Here is a 26,480-nt window from a genome sequence, read left to right on the forward strand (position 1 = left end):
ATAACCGACGATTCTCAGGTTATTCTCCAGATAGTCAGAATGGTAGTTTTCCAATTACAGAGGATAATGCGACTCAGTGACGCACAATGCCGAATTATGCTGAAGCTTAATAATAATTGGAACGTGAATTAATTTTCAAATGCATCAGCAGAGTGCGCTAAGTTAGCACAGTTTTAGTTAACATTGATTATTTCTAAGAAACTACGACGAAACGAAAGCCTTACAATTTTTTTCAACATTAAATAATATTACTAACTATAATATAAACAAAATTTCGATCAATGCCAACTTAAAGAAAAAACACTTGTCAATTTTCTGTCACTGAGTCGGTATCGATTGCGAGTATCACGCGAGAGCAGTACTTTTGAGAGTGCTCGATTGTGCGAAGCGTTGCTGTAGTTGGAACATTCAACGTTGAGCATTATGCCGCATAATGCGCTCTTGTGCTGTAATTGGAAAACTACCAATATCAATATAAATTTAGAGAAAAAAAAACAATGCTTTGTGAAATATGCATTAGCGTTATTAAAAATACAATTTCAGTAAAAAATACCTGACCTACTAAGTAATAAACATTAGAACTAAAACAAATTAACATACAACACAAGTTTTTATTTTAATGTTTAATTTGAACAATAAAAGTCTAAGACTAAATAAATGCGAATTATTAACAGAGATCTATCTATTCTTATCTATCATTTTACTAGAACAAAAATAAAATTAAACAATAATCACTACAAAAAAGTGACTTTGATAAAGTTTAAACAATAAAAAAGCTCATAATAAGAGAAAAAAACGATAAACGTCTGGTCTCAAAATTAAAAAACGTATAAATCTTTCTTTATTCACTTTTTTAGTAAAGAAAAAGAAAACTAATTAGAATTGTTGTCATAAGTTTTCAGTTAGACAGTTTAAAAACAATGATATTGGTCTTTCCTAGAATAAGATTTCGTGTTTCCCTGACAGCATCTCTTTACGCTTAAGAAAATAATCTTTCATCTGGTGCAGAGGTCGGTATTACAAAGAAGCGTTTGAGAGGCAAGTCGGTGAGCTTAGGGAAAGTCCCTTTAGAACATGCATCGAGAGGATCTGCCTTGAAATTGAATAACAGTGCCCCAAATTCTGTATTTTTAGCAATTGATATGTTAGCTGCCATTTTTCATGGTGTATTTGCCATACGTCTTGTGCGTTAGCAGCCACTCTAGCTGAAACAGATGATTCAGAATAGTCCACTACTAGATTATCATCGTTTCTGAAGTTCAAATTCGAGCTTTTGTTGATAAGGGTAATGCCACATCTAAATTGATTTTTAAAGTGATATTTTTTGGCGCGTGTGAGAGTAAATGTTTACGGATGAAACGCAATAACAATAATATTAGTGATACAAAATGTGGGAATGTTTGGAGAAGAGGGAGAGAGCGATCGAAACCGATTGAGAGAGTGTGAGATAGAGTGAACGAAGAAATAATCAGAAAAAATAATCGATTCGTGTGAAAATCGATTTTTCATCGATTTCCCTGTCTTTCGATGCAGACGTTTTTTGCTCTTATCTACGATCAAAGTTGAAAATAAGACTAAGGGAAGAGCGACTGAATCGCTCGCTACACCGACGATCCGAATGTCGTTGTTCAAAATTTGTCTTCAAGGAAGCTTATCTTAAAATTCAAGGTTTTGACAATATTCTTCACAATGATGGTGTCTCCAGCTCTCTTTATGAAAATTAAAATTAAACAACATGCATTGCATAACACCTTTATTTAACTTTAATTACTATAATAAACACTTGAGTAACTCTAAAAATATACATATACACTGAAAAACTATTAACAATTATACATTTTGACACAGACTGGAAATTAACAAAAGCGGAAACTATATAATAATATGATTGGCGAATTAAAAATAATTATCATTTTTGTATCAACATTACACTGTACAGTACAGTATTGATGAGAAAACTACAAGGATATAAAATATTATAAAATCATTTTTTCAATGATTTATTAATTCGATTTTATCGATATTAGAATTTAAAAAATACAAGTACAATAATTACAATAATACAGGAGACGTAGTGTGAGTCTGATGTGCCCGTCATCGCGTCGACGCGTCTACTGGCGCCCCCTCACGGCAAGCTCAGGAAGTAGAAGGTGAGGAAGGCGACCGTGTAGAAGAGCCCCGAGAAGGAGAGCAGCGCGCGCAGCGTGGCCCGCTGCAGCCGCGCCCCGCGCCCCCCCGCCCCCGCCCCCTCGCGCGCCGTGTTCAGGACCTTGCGCTCCAGCGGCCGCCACGCCGCCTTGTTGTTCTGCCGCTCCGACAAATTGATGACGCTGACCCGCGGGGAGGGCTTCACTAGCGCCTCGTACGTCAGCTCCGCCGCCTCCCCCTCGCTCCCCTCCTCCTCCCCGCCCGCCCCGCCCGCCGCCCTCTCGTCGTCCGGCATCGCGAACTGGGGCCGGATCCCCCCTTCGTCCGGCTCCTCCAGCGCGGAGCCGCAGGCCGAAGACATCCGAGAGAGCCGCTTCAGAGCGACCGGGCGCGGGCGGCAGGGCTCGACGCCACCCGCGGGCTGCCGGTAGTCAAGAGAGCGGTGAACCGATTCGCCCTCCCACAGGATCGATTCCAAGAAATGACAATCGGCCGGCAGGATGAAGATTCGTCTTCGAGAAGATCTAAATCGAAATTGTCGTCGCGGATAATACTTTGTACAATCGTTGGGAGAAGGGATACCCAGCAGGGGCCCGGCGCGGGGGGCGAGTCGCGGCACCGGCGGGAGGGACAGGACGTGCGCGGCGCGGGGCCCGGCGGCGCGACGCTCCGTGACGGCGCCGCGGCCGAGCTCGTCCCACAGGCGGCGCCGCCCCACGCGCACCGGCAGCGGCAGCCCGTAGCGCAGCAGCCGGTCGCTGTACACGACGGTAGAGAGCGGCCTGTCGCGGCCGCCCTGCAGCAGGTTGTAGATGGTGCGCGCCGCCGGCCGGGCCCTGCGGAGCGCGCGCCGCAGCACGCCCAGCGCGCCCGCCCGCGGCCGCGGCTCGTAGGGCTCCGCGTACAGCGGGGCGGCGGCGCGGGGCGCGGGGCGGAGCGCCAGCAGCAGGCGGCGCGGCCGCGCGCGTCAGTCGGCGAGGGGCCGCGCCCGGCGCGCCGCGCGCAGCTCGTGCAGGGCCTCCAGCGCGGAGGCGGCGGTCCAGGCCTGCGAGCGGCAGGAGTCCCGGCAGTAGGCGCCGCCCGCGTTGGTGAGCTCGGGCAGGCCGCGCCAGGGCGAGGCGCGCAGCTCGCCGGCGGAGGGCCCCAGCGCGCGGTACCCGGCGGCGACGGCGCGGGCGTGCTTGCCGCAGGGGTGCGCGAAGGCCAGGCGCGCGCGCACGTAGAAGCCGAGCGGCCAGCCCCACTCGGGGCCCTGGTGGTAGTTGAAGCCGTGCGCGACGCTCGGGTCGTCCGAGTCGTTGGAGTTGTCGTAGTCCGGTCGGTAGGCCCAGTCGGCCGGGTCCAGCGTCTTCACGCCGAGCGGCCCCAGCAGCAGCTTCTCGACCTGATCCAGGGCCTGCCAGGCGTGGCGCGGGTCGAACAGGTCGGGGGCGAGCGCCATGGCCACGGGGAAGTTGCAACGCAGCTGGTAGTCGGCCCAGGGCCGCGAGGCGCCGTGCGTGTCCTTGTAGATGGCGCGGCGGTGCACCAGGTCGGGGCGCGCGTCGGGCGCGGCGGGGGTCGGCGGGACCCAGAAGTGGCGCTCGAAGGAGGCCCGGATGCGGTCGGCCCACTGCGCGAAGGTCCAGGAGGTGAGCGTGCCGTCCCGGTGGCGGCGCACCAGCCCCGGGGTCGGGTAGCGCCCGGCGCGGTGCAGCTCGGCCAGCCAGCGCGCGGTGCTGTAGGCCAGCGCGACCAGCTCGATGGCGCTGCCGTCCCGGGGGGTGGCGGGCTGTCCGCGGTTGCCCGCCTTGTCGGACGACCCCATCTTGTCCATCCACGTGCCGCAATTCGAGTCGTTGCCACCGAACGGGAACCCGGTTTCTGGGTCGATGCCGATTTGCACATTAAAACCCTGTTAAATAAAATAAAAACACGTTAAAATTAGCGAGTGTTTGTTTGTATCAGCTACAAGAGTGAGAGTGTATGATAAGAAATAAGCCTAAAGTTAGAGTCGCGGCAGTCTCAGTCCGCGGCCGCACCTTGTCGGTCATGTGCGCGTCGATGGTCCTGCCGGCGTTCCTCTCGCGGAACACGAGGCCCTGGAAGTGCGTGTCGAGCGCGTCCTGCAGCAGCTCGTGCAGCGGCGCGGCGGCGGGGGCGCCCTCCTCGCGCGCCTGCAGCCGACACACCGGCTCCGACAGGAGGGACAGCCCGTCCGGGGCCTCCTTACAATACTGAAACGTTTCACTGTACATGTACAAGTGACATCAGGGGGCACACACACAGGCGCGGTGCCGCGGGGGGTGGGGGGCGCACGTACCTGCTGCACGCAGTAGAGCCACCACCACACGGCGTCGCGGCAGTTGTAGCGCGCGTTCTTCCCGCAGTCCAGCAGGTTGGGGATCAGGCCGTGCCGGAGACACGCCCCGTACGACAGTATGTGGAGGCGAGCGTCCTGCGCCGGTAACAATTAATGCGCATATTTAGCGAACACGTGGTTAGTTTAAACAGGAATTTTACTGTGCAAACAGTATTAACAACCGGGCTGACCTCGTATCTCCCGGTGAGCAGGAACATGCCGCGGAGCGCTATGAAGGTGTCGCGCCCCCAGCAGCGCGTGTAGCCCACCACGAAGTGCGGCAGGCCGGCGGACAGCGAGCCGGGGCGGGGGCCGCGGGGGGCCGGCGCGGTGGGGGACGCGGGGAGCGGCGCGGGCAGGGTCGCGCTCGGCACGTGCCCTGCGGTAGCATCGCGTTACTGACTACGTCCCGGTCAACGTCCTCGCCGAACCCGTCGCTTGCGACGAAGGGCTCGACGAACGAATTAACCCATAGACACAGCCCACTGAGTTTCTCGCCGGATCTTCTCAGTGGGTCACGTTTCCGATCCGGTGGTAGATTCTGCGAAGCACTGCTCTTGCTAGGGTCAATGTTAACATCACTCCGGTTTGAGCCCCGTGAGCTCACCTACTAGTTAAGGTTACGTTGAAATAGCCTCTCAAGGCTATCAACTTAGGTAGAACAAAAAAAAAAAGACTACGTACCGCCAGGACTCCAAACTAAACGACTCAAAGACGACTGAAGGCTGTTCGGCAAGGTTTTCAAGATGCTTGAATGCTGTTACCCATTTTGAAATACAATGTCAACCTTCCATGTTTACACGCACGGAAGGTTTCATTTTCATTAAATAAAGTTAATCCTTTACGAAGAAATCGCTCGTCAACACTTATTATATTTATATTTCGTTAACTACTTTATAATTGCGTGTGGGCGATTTCAACTAGACAAGTTGTTAGACATTGATCTATTTTATTCTTCTATTACAAATATATTACAAGTGAGCGTCAAAACAACGCCAGATTCGTCGTAGTTATTGCCGGGGGAGGGCCGGAGGAGGGCGGGCGCGAGGTCCCGTAGGGGGCGGGGGTTCCCAGAGCATTAGTTTGTAACATTTCTATACGAGCGGCTATACTCGTTTTGTTTTATTTTTTGTTTCCAATTTTTTATTCTGTATATAATACATATCTATTTTAAATTAAGCTAATAAACTTCCTTGAAACAAATGAATAAAAAAATTATCCTTTGTTCAAAACTCAACTGATACATCAAGGTTTAGTTGCATGCATGTATTAAAATTAAATGACATAACAAAACTGATTACTTGGAAAATACCTTTATTGATAACACACTTAAGGCTGTCAATAGCTACCGTCAATAAAAGAAAATTGGTCGACAGACTGAGAAAAAATTGCTATTTAATTGTTGTCTTCGGGATGGGACAAACAAAATAGGGCATGGGAAGGAGGGGGTCGAAATTCCCCAAAATCTTCCCTATCTAATTAATGAATGGCTCCTGAGCCTATTTTTTTATTGCGCAGCGGGTGAGGTTTATCTATGTTTCAATTATATAGTAATTTATTCAAATTATAATCAATGCAGTGTATTTTTTTACACGATTTTGACGACCATGATGACGACGGTTTACACGACCTGTGAACATTTGTTAAGTACGTATTTCAATAAAGCAACCGGTACCCGCCCGCGGGATCCGTGCTCCGGCACAGTCGCATCGCTCTCACTTTAGTTTGTATCGATATAGTTTAGCGCACTGAGTACCTGTGAGCTGCACGCTGGTGAGCGCGAGCGCGGCGCGCAGGGTCCCCGCGGGCGCGCGCAGCCGCCGCAGCGCCGCCGCCACCAGCGCGCCGTGCAGCGCACCCGCCGCCGCCGCGAAGTACGCCGGCACCAGGAACCGGGGCAGCGCAGAGATGGGCCGGAACGCCTGCACGTGTTTACCGAACATCAACGCTGCTCACAACTTCAACTTCACAGTTCACTGAGCACAACTGAGCACGGACCTCCCTGTACTTGGCGGCCACGGCAGCCAGTCTGGGGTCCCTCTCCAGGCGCGCGCACGTGTAGTCCATGAGCCAGTCCCCGGCGCGCAGGTTGTCGCACAGCGGGTGACCCAGGTCGTCGTTGGGAGTTATCTCCGAGAGTAACGAGATCACGCCCTGCAGGCCGGCGTACACGAGGGGCCCGTGGCCCGGCACCTGCACACAAGTCGAGAGGAGGGTCAGTGGGGGGCTCGCGGCGGGGCGCTCGGTGAACGCGCGACAGCAGGGCACTAACGTCGTAGACTCCGCCGCCCCCCGCGTCCCTCTCCTCCGCGTCGCATCTGTACAGCAGCACGTTGAAGTCCACCAGGTCGAGCTCGGCCAGGGCCGGCTGCAGGCCGTACGGGTCGCCGCCGCCCGCCAGCTCCATGTGCCTGTGCAGCGCGGCCACGGCGCTGGCGGCGGCCGGGCGCGGCGCCACGCGAATGACGACCACAGTGCCCGGGGATAAGGGCTTGAATTCCAAGATCGTGGTTTGTCCTTCGGTCCTCTCCGCGGCGAACACGTCGGACTGCGCGAGCGGCACGTCGCGGCGCACGGGCGCGTCGTACTGCGCGAGCCCGGTGATGTAGCGGGGGTGCTTCGAGAACGGGCCGGCCCTGCAGGACCACGCGCCCAGGTAAACAAGTCACACTCTGTAATACTAAATCTTTGTGCAAACAAAAAACATACGCCTCACATTATAAAATTGAATATTTTTTGGGAATCCCTAGTAAATTAAATTAATACCGCCCGAAGCGGTAAGATATCTAACAGCGCCACTCACGTGTGGTCCTTGATTCTCAATCCAGTTTCGATGAGGATCTGCTCGAGCTGTCCCTCAAAGCGGAGGGGTGGGGGCGCGCGGCGGGCGGCGGCGGCGGGGGGGCGGAAGGCGGTGAAGGCGACGGCGATGACGGAGCGGCGGGAGCGCGGCTCGTGGCGCGTCACGGCCACCACGTCAGCGTCCATCTGGTCCACGTACACCTGGCGGGCGCGCGACACTCACTGCCTTGCTACTCTACACGTTTGAAACTGACGGCGACCTGCGGGTGGCTGTTCTATTGCTCATGTTTATTAGTCTTGGTTTAGCGCCTTACCTAAATGTGTTTGGAGCATCCGTTGTCTAATAGCTAAGAGAGCGTTGGTATATTAATGAACATTGACGTCATTGTACATGACAGTGCTCTTATTATTATGTCTGAATGAATTCAAATTGCTTTTTCGATTGTTTCTATGTGGCGGCAGTAGAGATACCGTCACACGTACAAGTTCCTGACGAAGGTCACAACGGAGGAAGACTCTCCCTGACGAGGAGTCACGAATGCGCGCGTTCCGATCTCACTATCATTATGATGAGTCCGTTTATTTAAGGAGCACACGCGTGTTACCTCGTCGTAGCCGCCCTGGGCCAGCTGTAGGTGCAGCTCGTTGAGGGCTCGCTTGGCGGCCAGGATCCCGCAGGCGGGGCCCACGCCGCCCTCGGCCGGCTCCGCGCCCTCGCTCCACTCGCAGTACAGCCGCGACTCGTCGACCACGTGGACCTGCACCGAACCGTTCGTGTACCGGCCGCCCCCGGGGGCCGCGGCGCACGGGGCGGGGGCGGGGGCGGGGGGTACTCACGTGGTGGGGGACCAGCTCGTCGTAGCCGCGCGTGCTCCCCGTGGCGCAGCAGGCCATGGACACCAAGGCCGACGACGGCAACAAATCCCAGACGGATCTGTACACCGCAAAAATAATACAATGGAAACATTTTTAAACTTTTACATTTTCATAAGCTCTGTCGATATATTAATTCGTCTGTGTTCTTGTTTTTTTCTTATGATCTAAATTTCAGAAAGGATCTTACATTTGAAGGGTGTAATGGTAGTCCATATTAACGCCATCGGCTATAGATTACAAATCGCTTTAAGTACATTACATACTCCGTCAACTCGCAATGTATACGGATAACGTTGATTAGTTAGGGGATCAACAAAGGCACTCACTTAATTTTGTTATCTGTTTGTTTGCGGAAACAGTAAAGCATATTGTTCAAATAATTATGATATCGTTTTACTCTAACAGTAATAACGACGAATTCTTCCCTCCCGCCCCGCCCCCGTACCTCTTGTCGATGGGCGAGGGGTTGTCGTGCGTGAGGTCGTAGAGCGCGGCGCGCGCCACGTGCGGCACGGCGGGGCGCGGCCCCCCCCACATGAAGGCCCCCGCGCCGCGCCCCCCGAACCGGTGCAGGAGCCGGCCCTGCTCGTGCGAGTCCCACGCGCTCTGAGCCTCTGGAAATGTATCGGTCATTTGAAAAATTAACTGATTATTAATAAAAAGTTTTTTGCTATTTTAGGCAGACGAGCTTGACGACCGTCTGTGCTGTTGGTGAATGATTACCATCGTTCCTACATGTGAGCAATACCACGGCCAAACCGTGGCCTAGCGTTGATTAGTCTTACAACAGACAACATTTGGATATGTAGTAGCGCGCGTGGCCCTTTCGTGCTTGTCGCTGCCGATGAAGAGCTATCGAAGGAGACACCTCTCAAACAATACAAGTGGAACCAGGAAGCTGCAATCGTAACCTGCTCGTAGCGTACACAAATAAGTTCGGTCACCTCTGATGAGAGAAGTGATGCCCAGTCGGTTGACGAAGATGTTGTCAACGTGGTCGGAGTTGGTGAAGAGTTCCGCCACCACGTACAGGTCCGGCTTGACGTTGCGCGCGCAGTCCAGCATGTACTCCGCCACCTGCAGCAACAGACCGCGCTCACAGACCCCGCCCGCCGGGACCTCAATTTTGTTCAAACTCAAATAATTTATTTTACCTTAAAGACCACGCTTTGTTTGACGATCAATTAGGTTATCATCACGCAACATTTACTTAATAAACAAATGTCACTTAATATTGGTTCTAATTGACATTGGCGAGTTTTCATTAACGTGAGAGGTTAATTTTACGTGACTATTTTTCATTACGTTAAGATATGTCTGCACGGGCCGAGCCCCCCCGGGTGCGGCGGCCCCCCGGGTGCGGCCGGCCCCCAGGGTGCCCCCGCTCCCCCGGGTGCGGTACTCACGTGCAGCGGCGTGGAGTGGCAGTTGTCGAGGCGCAGTCCGTCGAACACTTCGGCCGTGAGCTCCACGTACTCCCGCATGTGCGCCCACAGGAACGGGCTGTCCTCCGGCTTGTCGCCGTACCTGCGGGCATGTGACCGTACTCAATGCGCAACGATGACCACTCATAATCTCATGTATATTTATTTTTTAAGTGATTGACTGAATTACGTTTTTTTTATTGCTTAGATAGGTGGACGAGCTCACAGCCCACCTGGTGTTAAGTGGTTACTGAAGCCCATAGACATCTACAGCGTAAATGCCGCCACCCACCTTGAGATAAGTTCTAAGGTCTCAGTATAGTTACAACGGCCGCTCCACCCTTCAAACCGAAACACATTACTGCTTCACGGTAGACATAGGCAGGGTGGTGGTACCTACCCTCGCGGATTCACAAGTGATCCTACCACCAGATCAATTCAAAGATATTTTCACTAGCATGACGGTCTACACCATCGTTGAAAGACTTGATACAGATTGTTTAGAAGAGTCAGTTCGCAGCCAAGACCTGAGCTTGATGGAGTCCCCCCAGGCCAGCAGGTCACGGCGCAGGTAGACGGCGGCGGCGGGGCGCGCGGCGAAGTCCGTGAGGGGGTCGGCCCCCATGACCCAGCCGTTGTGCGCCATCACCGCGCCCCCCTCCCCCCCGTACAGCGCCGCCTCCACCTCCGCGCTGCTGCACGACTCCACGTCGCACGCCCACGTGAAGTACCTGGGCCACCAACACTATATACTTATTATTATTTTTTACTACTTATGCTAAGAACCTTGAGAAGCTATTTCGCCTTGACGTGTAAGTAAGCTTACGGGGCTCAAACAGGGAATGTTGCTAACACTAGCCCTAGCAAGTGCAGTGCTTCGCAGAATCTACCACAGGATCGAAAACGCGACCCACTGAGAAGATCCGGCGAGAAACTCAGTGAGCTGTGTCTGAGGGTTAATTTACTCGCCGAGCCCTTCGTCACAAGCGACGGGTTCGGCGAGGACGGTGACCGGGCTTATAAATGCTTCACAACACAATGTATGCAGACACTCGATGCATTTAGATTAAATTGAGAAGATAAGTGGATTGCTTAAAACCTATATGACGGTCTCAAGATTTATTTTTAATTTAGAAATTACAAATACATTATTGAAAACTAATCATTGTATTTTGGCCATAAAAAATGAACCGCTACTGTTTAATGGGAATCCGTAAAAAGAACTTACGATTTTATATAATTTGTTTTAGAAAATATTAACCAATTTAAGAAACAATTTTTTTGTTCACTATAGATTTTTATGAAATAATTAATTGAATTCATAAGTGGCATAATGAAAGTCGAGCCGTTGCCTTAAAAATATTGAACCTGTGATATGGTTCTACGAAGAAACAATATATCTGAAAACATGTTCGAACAATTATACACCGTATTTTAAATCACGGCTATGACTATAAATTAAAAATTAATTTGAAGTTTTCAATAACATTTGAACAAACCAGACATTTGAGTAATACACAGTTTCAATAACTTCATTCATTTGAGCCAAATGTTCATTTTTCATTAAAAAATTGTTTTTCTGTATTCAGCCAGCCTAATTATTGTTTTTAATTCAATTATGCATAAAAATGAAATGTGTAATAATAATGGCCGTTGTGAACTGACCTCGGCACCAGCGGATTCTTAGCGCTGACTTCCTCGATCTTGGGTCCGTCCGATTGCAGGCGGTAGTACCTGGCGACATCAACATCATCATCGACAAGCACGCCCAGCAGTAATAGCATCGAGTTATTTCCATTCGTTCAAGAATAGTAGTTAAAAATTTTGTTTTATAAAATACTATCTATATATTAATACGTGAAGCAGAAACTTTGTACCGTTTTTACGAAAATTGCGCGGACGGGGAATATGAAATTTCTCACTTATAGAGAATATAGAGAAGGAGTGCATAATGTTAATATTTTTTAATATAATGCAAAAGAGATACTTTAAATCAATAAAGAAAACATTACACACACTACCATGTATTTGACACAACACATACATAAAAATATACTCTTTGTTTACTGTCAATTGGGAAACTTTTGTTATTGTTTAGAGTCTGCGCTCGAATTGCAAATAGATTAATATTGTTTGTCTTTAATATTGATCTATATGATGAATTGATCTATAGTGCAGTATTGGCGAATACTGTGATTATATTATCGAATTATAATAGTGTTTGACAATAGAACCATAATAATGTTTAAACTTATAATCTCAATTAATTATAGTCAAATTTCGACTACTGCGGGGCCACTAGTATATATATAAAAGACAAAAAATTACATATTAAAATGCTAAAAAAGAATTGAATTCTTCTAATTTCTTATTAATACAAATTGAAACGATTACTTTGTAAAGAAAATGCATGTAATAACAGCAAGATCTATACAAATTCAGTATTTTTGTGTTGCCATAAGCGAAACTTAGTGTTGCCATAAGCGAAACTTAGTGTTGCCATTGCAAATAATTGTCACGTTGTGTGGGTACCTCATGCCGGCGACCACGTTGTCGACGGCGGCGCGGAGGTGTCCCCGCACCTGCTCCGCGGCCGCCTCGTTCAGCTGCTCCAGGTTCAGCTTCAACTCCTCACAGCATTTCTTGAGGCGGGACTCCTCGTCGTAACACTCCGACCTGGAGAGTACACGTTTTTTTTTATTGCTTAGATGTGTGGACGAGCTCACAGCCCACTTGGTGTTAAGTGGTTACTGGAGCCCATAGACATCTACAACGTAAATGCCGCCACTCACCTTGAGAAATAAGTTGTAAGGTCTCAGTATAGTTACAACGGCTGCCCCACCCTTCAAACCGTAACGCATTACTGCTTCACGGCAGAAATAGGAAGGGCGGTGGTATCTACCCGCGCGGACCCACATGAGGTCCTATCACCAGTAATTACGCAAATTATAATTTTGCAGGTTTCATTTTTATTACACGATGTTATTCCTTCACCGTGGAAATCAATTGTGAATATTTGTTGAGTACGTATTTCATTAGACAAATTAGTACCCGCCTGAGATTCGAACACCGGTGCATCGCTTAACACGAACGCTCCGGACGTCTTATCCTTTATGCCACGACGACTTCAAAAGGCCGACTTTTATATATATACATTATATTTCCACCAGGCTCGAGGAGTTTAATCATCGCTAACAGAGTCTACTGGAGGCACGGACCTGTACACGTTGTAGAGCTGCAGAGCGGCGTCCAGGTCGACGGTGGCGCGGAGGCGGCGGTACTGCGGGTCCTCCACCAGCTTCAGCACCGGCCGCTCCGCCTCCGCCGGGGCCTTCACCGCCGGCACCCTGGAACCCACGCCGACCAATCAGAACCTTGTTTGCAATAATTGTTACGTTATAATACTCATTGTAAAAATGAATATTTAAAAAAAAACTAATATTTGCAAAAAAAAAAGACATGCCCGCCGAGTTTCTTGCCAGTTCTTCTCAGGACGGAGGCTAGTTTTTGTGAATTGGCGGTAGTTCTTTTTGACGTTCAACAAGTATGCACTTTCATTTATGTTGAATAAAAATAATGTGATTTGATTTTATTTAAATCTGTTAAAATCCTACTTGTCCAATATGTGGCATTGTAGGAGAAAACCATTTAAAAATGAAAGGACATTTTTAATTTAACTCATAAGGGCGCTCCTCACTAAGCACACGACAGAATCAACAGACAAACAGAGGACCGGTGTCTCTCCGGAGACGAGCGCGTTTCAAGCTTATCGCGGCATGTGCTCACCAGTTCTCACAGCGGACAGCGCGCTCAGTGTACTGTGACTCAACCGGCACTGTCTGTGGAGCCACAGGGGGGCAGCGCGGGGGGACAGCCTGAGGGGGGGGGCTGTGTACGGATAGATTTGTGACGCGATACATACTTAAATTTTAGTTCTGAAAATTGTTCATAAACATGTTTTTCATTTAAGCCTGCTGATTATTTTATTATCCTGAGCGCCGTCTCTAAGTTTTATGCGACGTCTGCGTCCCACAACTACCTCTAAAAACTGATACTAACTTGTTTCTCGCCAAAAAGTAGAACTCCTGGACTAGCTCCGACACATTGCACATGTACATTTCGTGCAGGCGCAGCTCTGGGACTACCTGCGTCTCCAATATGTGTTTGATGGCCTGACAACAGCATATCAATGGATTATTTTACTAATAATGTGCACGTTTGATTATTTCTTAATATAAATTTCAATAAATACTGCTTTTATTTTGTAATTAGACCATATTGACGCAATAGTCAAATGTCTACGAATACCGCCTTATCATTCGTGAGCATGAAAACTGTGAACCATTCGAGACGCCAGAAATAATATAATGAAGAAAAAAATAAACAGTAGTACCTAATTTTAATTAAAGTGATACTTTTATTACATCGTCTCCAACTTTTTCGTCTGTGTGTTGCATGTCGCGTGACGGTCGGCCGCGGAGTAGGGATAAAGTGAAAGGCGCTCGTCAGAGCAGCCAAGGCCAATATGGCGACGCCTATAGTTCGCAGCACCAGACCGTGTAGTATAGACTATTACTCATTTGTGCCAGTGCTCCACGCTATTTTGTTTGTTTTCATCAGTGTTTAATGTAAATGTTGTTTATCAGAGTTAAATGTCTATAATGTGAAAAAAAGTTTCATCGTGGTTTCATAAAACCACACAATCCTTTTTTTTTTGTTTACTATTTACACAACAGATTTTTTTTTTCCAAAACCCGGAATAGAAGGTTGTCTGAACTGAAGGGGGAGGGTCGGGGCGCACCTCGACGTGCGCGTGTTGCGTGACGCGCGGCGGCACGGGCGGCGCGTGCAGGGCGCGGGCGACGCGCGCGGTGAGGGCGGCGAGCGCGGCGTCCAGCAGCGCGGCGGGGCGCAGGTAGGCGCACGAGCCGCAGTTGTACGTGGCCTCGGGGTGCTCCGCCACCCAGCTCGTCTCGTTGGCCGTGTGGTTCAGCACCACGTCGCATATCGACAGCATCTGTGCACCACCAGGAATCGTTTCAATCTACCGTGACTACGAAAACATAAACGCATTCAGAACATTGGAAACGTAATAATTTTGGCACAAAGTTGGCCCATTTTTGGACATTGTCCTTTATCACTTTAAATCTGATTACATTGCGCAGTCTGTTCTATGTATTTATATTTTTTGCATTGCCGCGCTCGACTTTTTTAATTAGTAATCTGTGAAGTTAGTAGTGTGTGTGTAGTTAGCTCTTGTTTTCATGTTGTTTTCAAATATACTTTTTTGTCGTACTGTTAACATTTAAATTTAGCCTATTTTTCCGCTGTTTGTAAAATTGCTGTAACATGTCATAGTGTGTTATAAAAGATTGCTGTACATGCCTGTAACTGGCTTACATTCCAGTACTTAATTTTATTCATGTTAATTTTAAGCTTGAATGTTTTGTGTGTATTGCTGTTGGTGTGTTTAAATAAATAAATAAAATAAATAAATCAATATCGTATCTACGGTTCGCAAAAAAATATCCAAATCTAAGCGAGACCGTTGGGGCCGCGATCCCTGTGCCATCTGATTTTCAATCAATTTGAATTACATTGCGTCTAATGCAATGGACAATAATAACATTTAATTTTAACTGCAATGACTAACTTCAAAAAACTTTTTCGAGTGCGTTCCGATCATTCTGGGTCTGTTCCCCGGTCCACTTAATGAAATCCTGAAAACTTTCACGAGGTCACGTTCGCGCGGCCCTGGCTATCGGCTGGTGGCCGTAGCCGGGCGGTTTGTTCCTTTTATCTGCGAGTGCCGACAATAAACAGGTCTTCGACTAAATCCGGTCCAGCAGTACTCCCGGAATTACGGCCTGAGAGCGTATCACAGTCGATCAGGTCAAACGCAGTACTCACGTTCCAGTCGTTTTTGATCTTGGCGACAATGTTCTCGACGTCAGCGAAGGTGACCTCCCGCCCCGTGTCCTGCCCGAAGCGAGGGTTCAGCTTCAGCTGGTTGGCGATGCTGTAGCTCGAGTTGGAGCCGCCCAGCTCCTGCGAACCGGCAGAACATCGACTACAGCTGATGATGCAGATGCTAAAGATCTATGGGACCCGGAATCTCTATGTACCTACTCATTCTTAGTTCATGCGTGTATATCTCAAACGATGTTGGATCTGGATTGTATATCTTACTTTTAACGCAATTGTTGTTATAACTTTAGTGTGCAGGGGTCACCAGGGACATGACGAAGTATCCCTTCATGTTACCTCCCCAAGATTTCTACAAAACTGAAAAGCCTCCAGTAGACGTATAGTTTTGTCCTGTAACCTCTCACGCCCCTCGCACCGGAATTTAATGCTCTAATTATGAAATCATTGAAATTTTACTGGTGGTAGGACCTCTTGTGAGTCCACGCGGGTAGGTACCATCGCCCTGCCTATTTCTGCCGTGAAGCAGTCATGCGTTTCGGTTTGAAGGGTAGGGCAGCCGTTGTAACTATACTTGAGACCTTAGAACTTATACCTCAGGGTGGGTGGCGCATTTACGTTGTGAATGTCTATGGGCTCCGGTGACCGCTTAGCACCGGGTGGCTCGTCCACTCATCTAAGCAATAAAAAAAAATACGGAGATAAAATTCACCTGTATAGGAGTAAAATGTATCATATTATAGCCCGTCTCTTTGGCGACCCTGAGCGTGTTCTCCCAGCGCGGCAAGGGGCCCAGGCTCTTGGCCAGCACGGTCTGCATGGCGACGCCGTCCAGCGGGATGCGCGCCGCGCCGCCCGGGCCCGCGCGCAGCGTCGGCGCCACGTGGAACCAGCCCGAGCCTTGGGGACCTATCTTAGATTCTCTGCCGAAACATTGTGAACAACATAATTATCTATTTCATTATACTAACAAGAAAAAATTAGTGCGACCTGCTACTAGCTTCCCGGTAACAGGAGGTAAAGCCATCGATACTCAACAAAAATGTTTACGGGCGTCGGCCACTAGATGGCTTCGTTTCGATTAGTTTGTCATTTCTCTTGTAGATGGCAGTAACAAATTTATTTTTAATGAAGAATTTTGGAAATATTCAGAAACCACAAATTGATAAAATTTATTCAATTTGTCTATAACAAATAAAGACTTGTATGATTTATTAATTTTTTTACATTCTGTGTTTAGTTATACAATAATGAAATGCCTCAACTTTAATAACATATAACTTGTTACGGTCCTTGAACCATTGTACCATGGTTCACTTGCGGACTAAATAAGTTATTTTATTTTTATTTATTTATTTATTTATTACAAAAATAATAATAATAATAATGGTTGGTTCGAAGTAAGTATCAGTTGAATGAACTGATAATTATTTTTAATAAATGTATATTTTTTATTTGATTGGTTTTGTTAATTTTAAGTATATTTCAATGATACCTATGAACACATATGGACTTGTTGTTGTCTGAAATAAAAAAATTAAAAAATTATTAATAAATAAATAATTAGTTTACGGGCATCCGCTGCAAGATGTCGATAGTTTCCATGAAAAAAATATATTTGTCTGGCTAAAGCATCGCAGTTTCAGCAGGACCCTGCGTAATGCTTCGTGGGAGAATGTGACGTATGTAATGGCGGCTACTCACGCATTATCATAGACGAAGTAGAAATGGAAGGAGCCAGCCCTGGCCAGCTTGATCTTACAGTAGAGGTCGGTGTCGGTGACGAGGGGCCCGGCTCCCAACGACTCGCCCTTCTCTCCCTCCTCCCCCTCGGCGCGCCACTCCAGCCCGTAGTACTGATTGCGGATGAACTCGGATTGATCGTCTTCTAAAAGAGTACAAACACATCCAAATCTAACTTCATTTCCAGTGAAATGCTACGGTAAGACAAAAATTGTGGTCAGTCAGGACACCCGCCAAACTTTTGAAAAATCGTCTTTTTGCATTAAAAGTGTACAATTTCCAAAAATATTCCAAATCGAGTTAATATTCGGAATCATTTGGTATCACCAGTATTTTTCTCATAAATACTGTCAAAAGAGCGTAGTTTACGTTTAGTATTTTTTTTTTTTCAATTTACCTATATTTTTACTACTATTAACAAAATGAATACATAATTTTATCTTACTTTAAAAGGCAGATAATGTAACTGGTAAAAACTAAAAATAAATGTTGCAAAGATGATTAATATTAAAAATATCATATTATGTTAAACCTTTAAAACACTCTTCTGTAAAATTTTGTAAGTTTTCAGATTATACAGTTTTAATGCGAGAAGACGAAATGTCTTTGTCAAAATCATATCTGCTATGCAGTCAATTTCGACGTTTTGACCATCATAATTAGTGTAATATACAAAAGTTGTCATAATATTCTAGAGAGCGTGCATTTCAATCGTATCTTTTACAGAGCAGTATTGTAGGCAGTGGCTTTGCTGATGCCCGTGAGCGACGGTGACTAACTACCAACAGATGGGCCATATGTTTCGCTGCATACAACGACAATCAAAAAAGTATTTTAAACATATGAGAGGTTACATCTGCCAAGACTGATTAGTCTCGGAACCTACAATGAAGTAAGTAATCTTGCGTTCCGGTTTGCAGTACGGGGCAGCAATTACACAAAATTGATATGTTGGCCTCGTTTGTCAAGGAGCATTGTCTTATTGAGCTCACATGTCGTGATGCGTGAGTCCATGTAACAACACAATTTCCCGACCTACCTTTCTACACCAATGAAAACAAAAAAAAGCTTGCGAAAAGCTGACTTATGAATGTTACTGGTGATTACTCACGTTCATCATCAGTGAGCACATAATTAGTGTAAAGGAACACCTTCCGGCCTAATAAACTTGGTCCGGGACAAAATTGTAAATAGCAGCCTTTTTCAAATCTGAAAAATAAAACAAACAAATTAAGACTCTCAAATAAAATTATCCTAAGTTGTATTACGTACTGTAGGCTAGGCCTTGCTGTGGAAGATCATGCTTACCTATATAACGTAGAGTCAAAATGCTCCCCGTGTTCGAGGGTGATGACGGTGGTGGGGGCGGGCAGGGGGGCTGCGGTGGGCGTGGCGGGGGCACGCGCGGCCTCCGCGGCAGCGCTGCGCTCGATCGCCATCTGCCTCTGCAAGACCACACACTCGTTACCCGCAGAAGCCGGTACCACACGCCTCTCGCGATCGCTTGAAGAAAACCGCGGTATCAAAACAGCCAAGACATGGCCGAACAGTCTGCTCAGCAGAAATTCCACCACCCTAGGTTCCATCGCGCGCTATCTCAACAATGGGACACCTTTTCTATGACGGCCTTCTCCTGCACCTTCCTCCCGTAGTCGCTTTTCTCTCGAGTCACCATTTTCTGCATTGCTGTAACACCTGTGTAGTACCCATGAAACGAAGATTCAGTTTGAGGTGCTGCGTTGCGTTTCGCTTTCTTATATAAACCTCGTGTTCGGGAGCGTGAAACCAATCTAGTTTTGTATTGAATTACGCCCGTTTGTAGTCGGCAAACCTGCCGTGAAGACAAAGGATCCTCCTAGATTGTACCAAACGTATTTTCTTCTTGTTCTCCGCTATGTATTTAATTGCAGACTAAATTGTAACGAACATCACGCTATGAGATAAGCTGATCTTTAACCTATTATTATTTTAAGAAAATTCATCACACGATCACGCAGCGTTTACTAATTATAAATGTGATTATTTATACGTTTTGTCCTTTTGAATCTATTTAGCTTTTTTTACTTAATTATATACCTAATATAACTAAAAAACATGAATATTTTAAGAGCATACCGATCCGCTAGCTCTTGAGTAGGACCTTACCAATTAATTATTGTCAGTGTTTTGTTGATATACTCGTATAGGTCGTAAATAATTTAGTAAAAACGAATTCTTTTCTATCTTGGCATACAGCTCCCTATCTATAAAAACTATTTAATATTATCGCACATTTCAAGACTAGAGATATGATTGTGCCGAAATTATAATTACTACCATTTATCAGTCACTGTGCGTATAATCGATTAATGAGCAAATAACAAAAAAAAATTAATCTATTTAATGAATTGATTTTAACTTTTTATTGAATTTATGGTATTTCTATGTCATCGAAACACCGAACCCGCACTATACGCAGATGTGTCCTGTACAACCCGTCGTAATGGATAAACCGCTATTATTCAGACTGATATAACCACTGGACTGATAAAACTTCAAACCACTATTAAGCTGTCTAATATTAGGCTTCTAAAATATATTTTTTTGGTGATTCTACTAAACACCGCCCGTAATTACGGATCACCCCTTCACGGGTTGGTTCTACATATTTCTAATGTGAAGCAAACATTTGTTCTTGTTTAAAGACACTAGGTTCCAAAGGGTTCCGTAAAAAGTCGTTAAAAAAGAAACTACGGCATTATTTTTCCATACGAGTCTCAAGATCGATCCAAGTCCAAAAAGAATCGACTTCCAATGGCAGATGATCTGTCCGTGAACATTTGAATTTTATTATCTACAGAACTGGTCACCGGAGTCCGAAGTTGTCACAGCGTAGTAATTGATGCCCTACGTTTCGAAGTGAAATCTGCTTCGCGACTTCAATAAATCGGGTGACGGTACCACCCCTTACGCTACAACCTCAACCATCGATAAATGTTTCTTCTTAAAAACTGAAACACTCCAATCCTTGAGAATTCTCGTTGGCTTTTACTCATGTTTATCTGGACGCTTTAAAAATAACGTGAAATCTATTTTAGAAATAAACATTAATACCTCGGCGAAACGGAAACGAAATTTGGATAAACAACAAAACATAACTTTATAACTATAACTACACTACTCATTCAGATTCGAACAACAACTCGCAAACATTTAATCTAGCTCCATCGACGCTTCGCTGCGTCCATAAGAAAACGTAATGGTCTTTGAATTAAAACAATACATATTCATAGAGACATCATCGTAAAAATAACAGTGTAGCCAAATGATTATGAGTTGAAAGATTCACAAATTGAAACGGGATATTGGATGTTTATACAGCATGAGGTAGAGCAGTTTGCCCACTGAGTTTCTCGCCGGATCTTCTCAGTGGGTCGCGTTTCCGATCCGGTGGTACATTCTGCGAAGCACTGCTCTTGCTGTGGTCAATGTTAGCATCACTCCGGTTTGAGCCTTGTGAGCTCACCTACTAGTTAAGGTTACGGTAACTGAAATAGCCCCTCAAGGCTATCAGCTTAAGTATAAAAAGAGTAATTCTTCTGAATGGAACATCTCAACTATGCCTGTATGTATTTATTTACCTATTATGCATAAAAAATTAGCAGTATAATTTCAGTTATTCCCATATATTGTGTGTTCATAGTGCATAATGTAATTTTCTACATTTGAAGCAAAAATCTCGTTATCGTGTTGTCGAAGCACCATGATAGGGTTTGGAGGAATTTTCTTTTCGTGTTAGAGTGGAACCGTGTTATAAAATACCGTGTTAAAGAAGGATACCTGTACACTTTTTCGTTAAAAAATAATAGCCTATTTCTTTACGACTTTACGACTAACATATCTTTAATTACACATACCTACATATCGAGAAAATTAATATAAAAATTATGATTTCGACGTTTTGCTTTCCTTTAAATTGTACCGTAATTAGGAGTGTTCATGTGTGCTCAGCGATATTCTTTATAATAATATTTTCATTGTTAATGCGACATTCGTGAGTTTTATTGCAATCAGGTGCTCATCGGTTGACAAAGCAATCTGTCAACTATTTCCAAATGAATTCGTTATGGCCTAAATGATTTACTTACACGTATCGGACGAAACAAATTTAAATACGTTCAAACTTCGCAGGCAATTAACAATTTCAACTTTGCCCGTGTAGACTAAGCTTTATACTTTCAACCTCTAATTGACCTCTAATTGACTCTAAAGGATAAGTTGTGAGAAACACCAATATATGTATTTGCAGCTATATTTCTTACCCGACGCGGATTTTTTTAATAATTGTATTTCTTACTTTGGAAATGACTAATCTCCATACAATCTTTTTTGCCATATTTACACTATCAGCGAAGAAATTTCCAAAAGTCTTTCTTTAGTGAATGCTCACAACATAAAAGGCATGCCAAAAAGTTCATAGTCCCAGCGGCTTTGTCTTTGCGCTGATGAATCAGTCAGTCAATAAGCCAGAAAAGTATGTTTGTATAGATAATTAATTTTGGTTGGCATTAAAATATGCAGGGTGCTCAGAAATTGCTCTAGATTCATGAGTTGGTCAGAGCTAAATTTAGATTAAATATTTTTGGAGTCTGGATTATTGAGGCTAAAATAATACACATGTTTGTTCAATAACAGAATTAAAAGTGGAAGAAAATATTAAGTAGTCTAATGATATTTAACCTGGTTGTATGGGGAAGAAAAAAAAAATTAGATGATAGCACAGGGCATGATTATTCATTGTTTTCATGTAACCTGAGTCCCATTCTCCCAGTTTTCTTAGTAATTTAATATCAATATGGGAATGAGCAGCCAAGCAAAGAAAGTAGATATACCTTAAACTGGGAAGACCTCAAATCAAGTCACAGAAGAGAACAAGTTTGAGATGTAGAACTTTTTCCAGGTGAAATTATCGCCATGTCTTTGTACATACTCTTCCAAGTATAACAGCACTCACGTGATGTTGAAGGATGTTCAACATTAATACTACAAATACTGGTCAATACTATTTCATTTACAATCTTAAACTTAATTAATCATAAAGTGTTGTCAAATGAGATATCATAGTGTTAAATGATATTAATATAGTGATTTATCTTGAAAACATCATTGTGAAAAATTATTTTATAAATGCCTTCAACAAAGTAACCAAAACAATTTTCAAAGTTTCAAGAGCGAGTCGTTCGGAGCCGGGCCCCTCGTCACCAAACCAACTTCTTCTGTAAGATCAAGCTGGCCAGGGCTGGCTCCTTTCAATTCTACTTTGTCTATGATAACATGTGAGTAGCCGCCATTTCATATGTCACATTTCCTTTGTTGCATTATTTTTTCATTTTTTCCTTTCAAGTCATTCGTGTAAACAACCTAACCATACCAGATGTGTATAAGTAAATGAACATAAGTTTTTTTTTAAGGATGGTGGCATTATTGGTAACCTGGTCTTTCCGGTTTCACCAGGACAGATGAGGCAGCATAGGTTCAGCCATGAGGAATGCGATTTGTTAACAGTTGCCCTAACATCTCCAAAGGAGACCTAACTGCTTAAGGGCAGCTGCTTTGCAAATGTATCTACTGAGGGATCAGAATCGCATCCTGCTGAAGACCCTGTGAGAAGCTCAGCAGGCTGATGTATGGGTCAACTTAAGCTATGAGATTAAACACATCACTGCTGAAAATCATTGATATATTAAGTATAAGAAGATGAGTGAATGAAAAAACAACCAACATTAGAATGGTAATATAACATAAAGTTAACAAGGAATACAATTACATAGATCTAAGTTAGCTGAAATAAGCATCGTGTGAATTTTTTAAATTTGATCGGTAACCCTGGCTGCTGAACTGTCGAGTACATATACTCTGTCAAGTAGGCAAATTTATTAGATTTTGATATTCATTATTGAGTTTAAGTTCACAAGCCACACCTTTGCAGGGTACCCAAGTTAGAGAAAATCCTAGCAAAGAACAGTTGAATATAACGTTCACAAAAAAAAAAATTAACACATTCAAACCACAAGATACAAAATATTTTTTTATGAAATAAGTTGTTGTCGATTGTTATTCTTATAGGCGTCATGGAAAATACACTCTAATATTGTTAAAAGTAAAGACGAATGACATATAGCATAGCTCATCATAAATTATAAATAAATTTTAAGAACGAACTAGGTACGTAACACAATATTCTTACCAATTTGATTTTATAAAATTGAAGATCCCTAAGCTAAAACCACTTCATTGTATTCAATTCAATAAAAATAAGCTATAAAATTGGAATATTAATTCATTAATATAGTCTTTTATCTGCTACCTTTCTTCTTCACTTTGAATTTTGAAATGTTTTTGAATTTTGTCAATATTAGTGACATTAGTATCCTACAAGTGACCTTCACAACGCTCACCCGGTTTTCTCCGAACGCATATTGTACGTCAGTGCCGGTCCGGCGAGATTTTCCATATATGCGGCAGAACCGCCATTCGTAAAGTCTCCTTATGTTTGTGGGGCCTAGTTTAGTTCAAAAATAATGGCGTGCGATGATGCTTGATTAAATAAAATATGGGTTATATTGGGTAAAATATGGGGATTTTTATCGACAAATTACTATCCCAATTTTCTCTTGGCCCCTCCATACTAGAATGGCACCCATTCTGTTTTTTTTTACTTCGCAGCTCGGGCACTTGCACTGATTTAATCATTGCTATCGATGTCTTAGGAAGACGTTAGAGGTGTCATTTGAAAGCTAACAATGTAGACCATTAACTTATGATACATTTGATTCAATATTTTTACATCAATATCTTTCACAAAATAACAAAAAAAGTATGCGGGATTCGAACACCATTGCATCGCTAAATACGAATGCACCGGACGTCTTATTCTTTAAGCCACGATGACTTTTGAAATCATGGAGTATATATACCGTCGACCGATTAGAAACGCGGCTCGGTCGCGTATTGACTTGATGATGATGAGGCATTTGACCTTCGAGGCCCACGGTATGGACCAAAGATTTTGAGGGCAAGAATGCAGTTACTGCCTGATTAAAGAAGAGATACTAGCAGTGGTATAGGGAGGGCGGTCCCTTTTGAAGAGCAGTGATATTCATGGGGTTCATGTCAACGGCTAGGTTGTAAAATGTTACCGTCCCAGTTGTTTTTTTTTTTATTGTTATAAAATATTAGGAAATATTTTTGTCTGTGCGTTTGTTTGTAAGATTGGAAATGGTTGAGTCAATATGTATGTAATTTTCAGAAACGTATGGAAATAAAGAAGTGGCAATGGGCCGGTCACATCTGTCGAGCCAGCGACGCCAGGTGGGGGAGGAAAGTCCTCGAATGGAGGCCACGGATGTGTATAAGGAGCGTGGGGCGTCCTCCAACCAGGTGGACTGACGACTTAGTGCGCACGGCGGGAAGTCGTTGGATGCGGAAGGCGGAGGACCGCATTATGTGGAAGGCATTGGGGAAGGCCTATGTCCAGCAGTGGGCAGATAAAGGCTGATGATGATGATGATGATGATGATGATGGAAATAGACTTGAGCTATAGTTTTTTTTAACAGAAAGCATATATACATTTTTAGGTTACGTATGATATCGCGTGTTCGTGGTCGTCACTGATATGTATAATAATTATAAAATTATCCAAAAGTCATAACCCCGTTCATGTAATACTAATCTTATCTTAGTAAACAAATGATGTATCTCGAATAAAAGTATTTAATTTATAATAAAAAACCAAGCTGCTATTTAGTTTTATAGAACTGCGCTACGAGCGACGTTTTTCTGGAAGTTAAGAGAAAACTCGAAAATGAAAGTGGTCATAACAGGAGCTGCTGGCTTTTTGGGTTCGCGTTTAGCTGATGCTTTGCTAAAACCAAATTCCGAACTGTGTGTGACTGAATTGGTGTTAGTGGATACGATCTTACCACCCTCCCGAAAAGATCCACGAGTAATAACACTCGCCCTCGATATCACAACACCCGAGGCTGCGCGTAAACTCGTTGATACTGATACCGATGTACTGTTTCATTTGGCTGCAGTCGTAAGTGGACATGCTGAAGAAGACTTCGATCTTGGAATGAAAGTGAATTTCAACGCAACGAGATCATTGCTGGAGGCAGCGAGACATCGAGCTACGAAGCTTCGTTTTGTTTTTACCAGTACTGTTGGGGTGTTCGGAGGTGACCTGCCCCCTATTATAACTGATCAAACTGCCGCAACACCTCAGAACTCTTACGGCATTGCTAAGGCTATGAGCGAGCTTCTTATCAATGATTACTCTAGACGAGGTTTCGTTGATGGGAGAGTTGTTCGTCTTCCAACAGTTAGTATTCGCGCCGGAACTGCCAACAGAGCCGTGACATCTTTTGCAAGCGGAATTATCAGGGAGCCATTGAATGGTGAAGTAGCTATCTGCCCCGTTCCACCTGATCAAGAGTTATGGCTTTCAAGTCCTGGATCTGTTGTGTATAATTTAATACACGCTGCTACTTTACTTAGCTCCGAATTAGAGAAATGGAGAGTGATAAATCTACCTGGAATCAGTGTCACAGTTCGTAAAATGATTTCCTCGTTGTGTGAAGTTTCTGGAAGCAAGGTTGCTAAGCTGGTACGCTATGAACACGATGAGACCATAAGTGCAATGGTCGGCAGTTTCCCAAGCAGGTTCGACAACTCACGAGCATTGAGGCTTGGATTTCGAGTGGATTCTAATTTTACGGATGTGATACGGTCCTATATATTGGAAGATCTAAAACAGGTTAGCTTCGGTTTTTGAGATTTAATTTATATTGATATCATAACTGTATCGATTCTTGAAAAAAATGTACATCGATCCTCTTTTATTCCAATAAATTCTTGAAAAAAATTTAACCCTATTTTCTTGTTTTCTAAAATAACTATTTCAGTATTATAAAACTAGATTAAGTTTCAATTATATTAATCGGCACGAGTCGTGACGTCTCTGACCTTGACATGCGCAGAAATGCATTTTCGGGTCTGTTTGGGGAACGAGGCAAGAAAAGGGGGTGGCGCCGGTAAGCAGCAAGTTATAGTTCGAAGACTCACCGAAATAGCGCTAGTGTAGGAAGTGGAAATGACATGAAAATAGCAGTTTTAAACAGAGTGAAGTTTGCCCATAGACCTTTAAAGCTATACTTCAGTGAGTGTGCCGCATTAAAGTCAA

The 26,480-nt window shown here is 44.7% G+C and overlaps 2 protein-coding genes across 3 annotated transcripts; one reads left to right on the forward strand and one right to left on the reverse strand.

Moving 5' to 3' along the window:
- Positions 1-1,738: 1,738 nt before the first annotated feature.
- LOC101746747 (glycogen debranching enzyme) lies at positions 1,739-23,658 on the reverse strand. The gene is made up of 25 exons (XM_038018772.2): positions 23,486-23,658; positions 18,568-18,704; positions 18,371-18,468; positions 17,221-17,404; positions 16,229-16,439; positions 15,502-15,639; positions 14,393-14,608; positions 13,651-13,763; positions 12,810-12,938; positions 12,124-12,267; positions 11,257-11,325; positions 10,119-10,322; positions 9,574-9,694; positions 9,112-9,244; positions 8,613-8,781; positions 8,129-8,225; positions 7,897-8,049; positions 7,293-7,492; positions 6,762-7,125; positions 6,488-6,682; positions 6,246-6,411; positions 4,681-4,868; positions 4,451-4,585; positions 4,170-4,364; positions 1,739-4,042 (listed from the first exon to the last, which is right to left on the reverse strand). Exons 2-25 carry the CDS (start codon positions 18,696-18,698, stop codon positions 3,116-3,118), a joined length of 4,680 nt encoding a protein of 1,559 aa, XP_037874700.2. The 5' UTR covers positions 18,699-18,704; positions 23,486-23,658; the 3' UTR covers positions 1,739-3,115.
- LOC119630211 (D-erythronate dehydrogenase-like) lies at positions 21,832-26,172 on the forward strand. 2 transcript variants are annotated; one of them, XM_062675071.1, is made up of 3 exons: positions 21,832-22,574; positions 22,753-23,029; positions 24,548-26,172. In XM_062675071.1, exon 3 carries the CDS (start codon positions 25,104-25,106, stop codon positions 26,070-26,072), a length of 969 nt encoding a protein of 322 aa, XP_062531055.1. In that variant the 5' UTR covers positions 21,832-22,574; positions 22,753-23,029; positions 24,548-25,103; the 3' UTR covers positions 26,073-26,172. The 2 variants fall into 2 exon arrangements, with proteins under 2 accessions (XP_062531055.1, XP_062531054.1); XM_062675070.1 differs by having other exon boundaries at positions 21,858-22,574; positions 22,710-23,029.
- The last annotated feature ends 308 nt before the right edge of the window (positions 26,173-26,480 follow it).

Source organism: Bombyx mori, chromosome 22 (genome assembly GCF_030269925.1).
Source record: "Bombyx mori chromosome 22, ASM3026992v2".
NCBI classification, from domain to species: domain Eukaryota; kingdom Metazoa; phylum Arthropoda; class Insecta; order Lepidoptera; family Bombycidae; genus Bombyx; species Bombyx mori.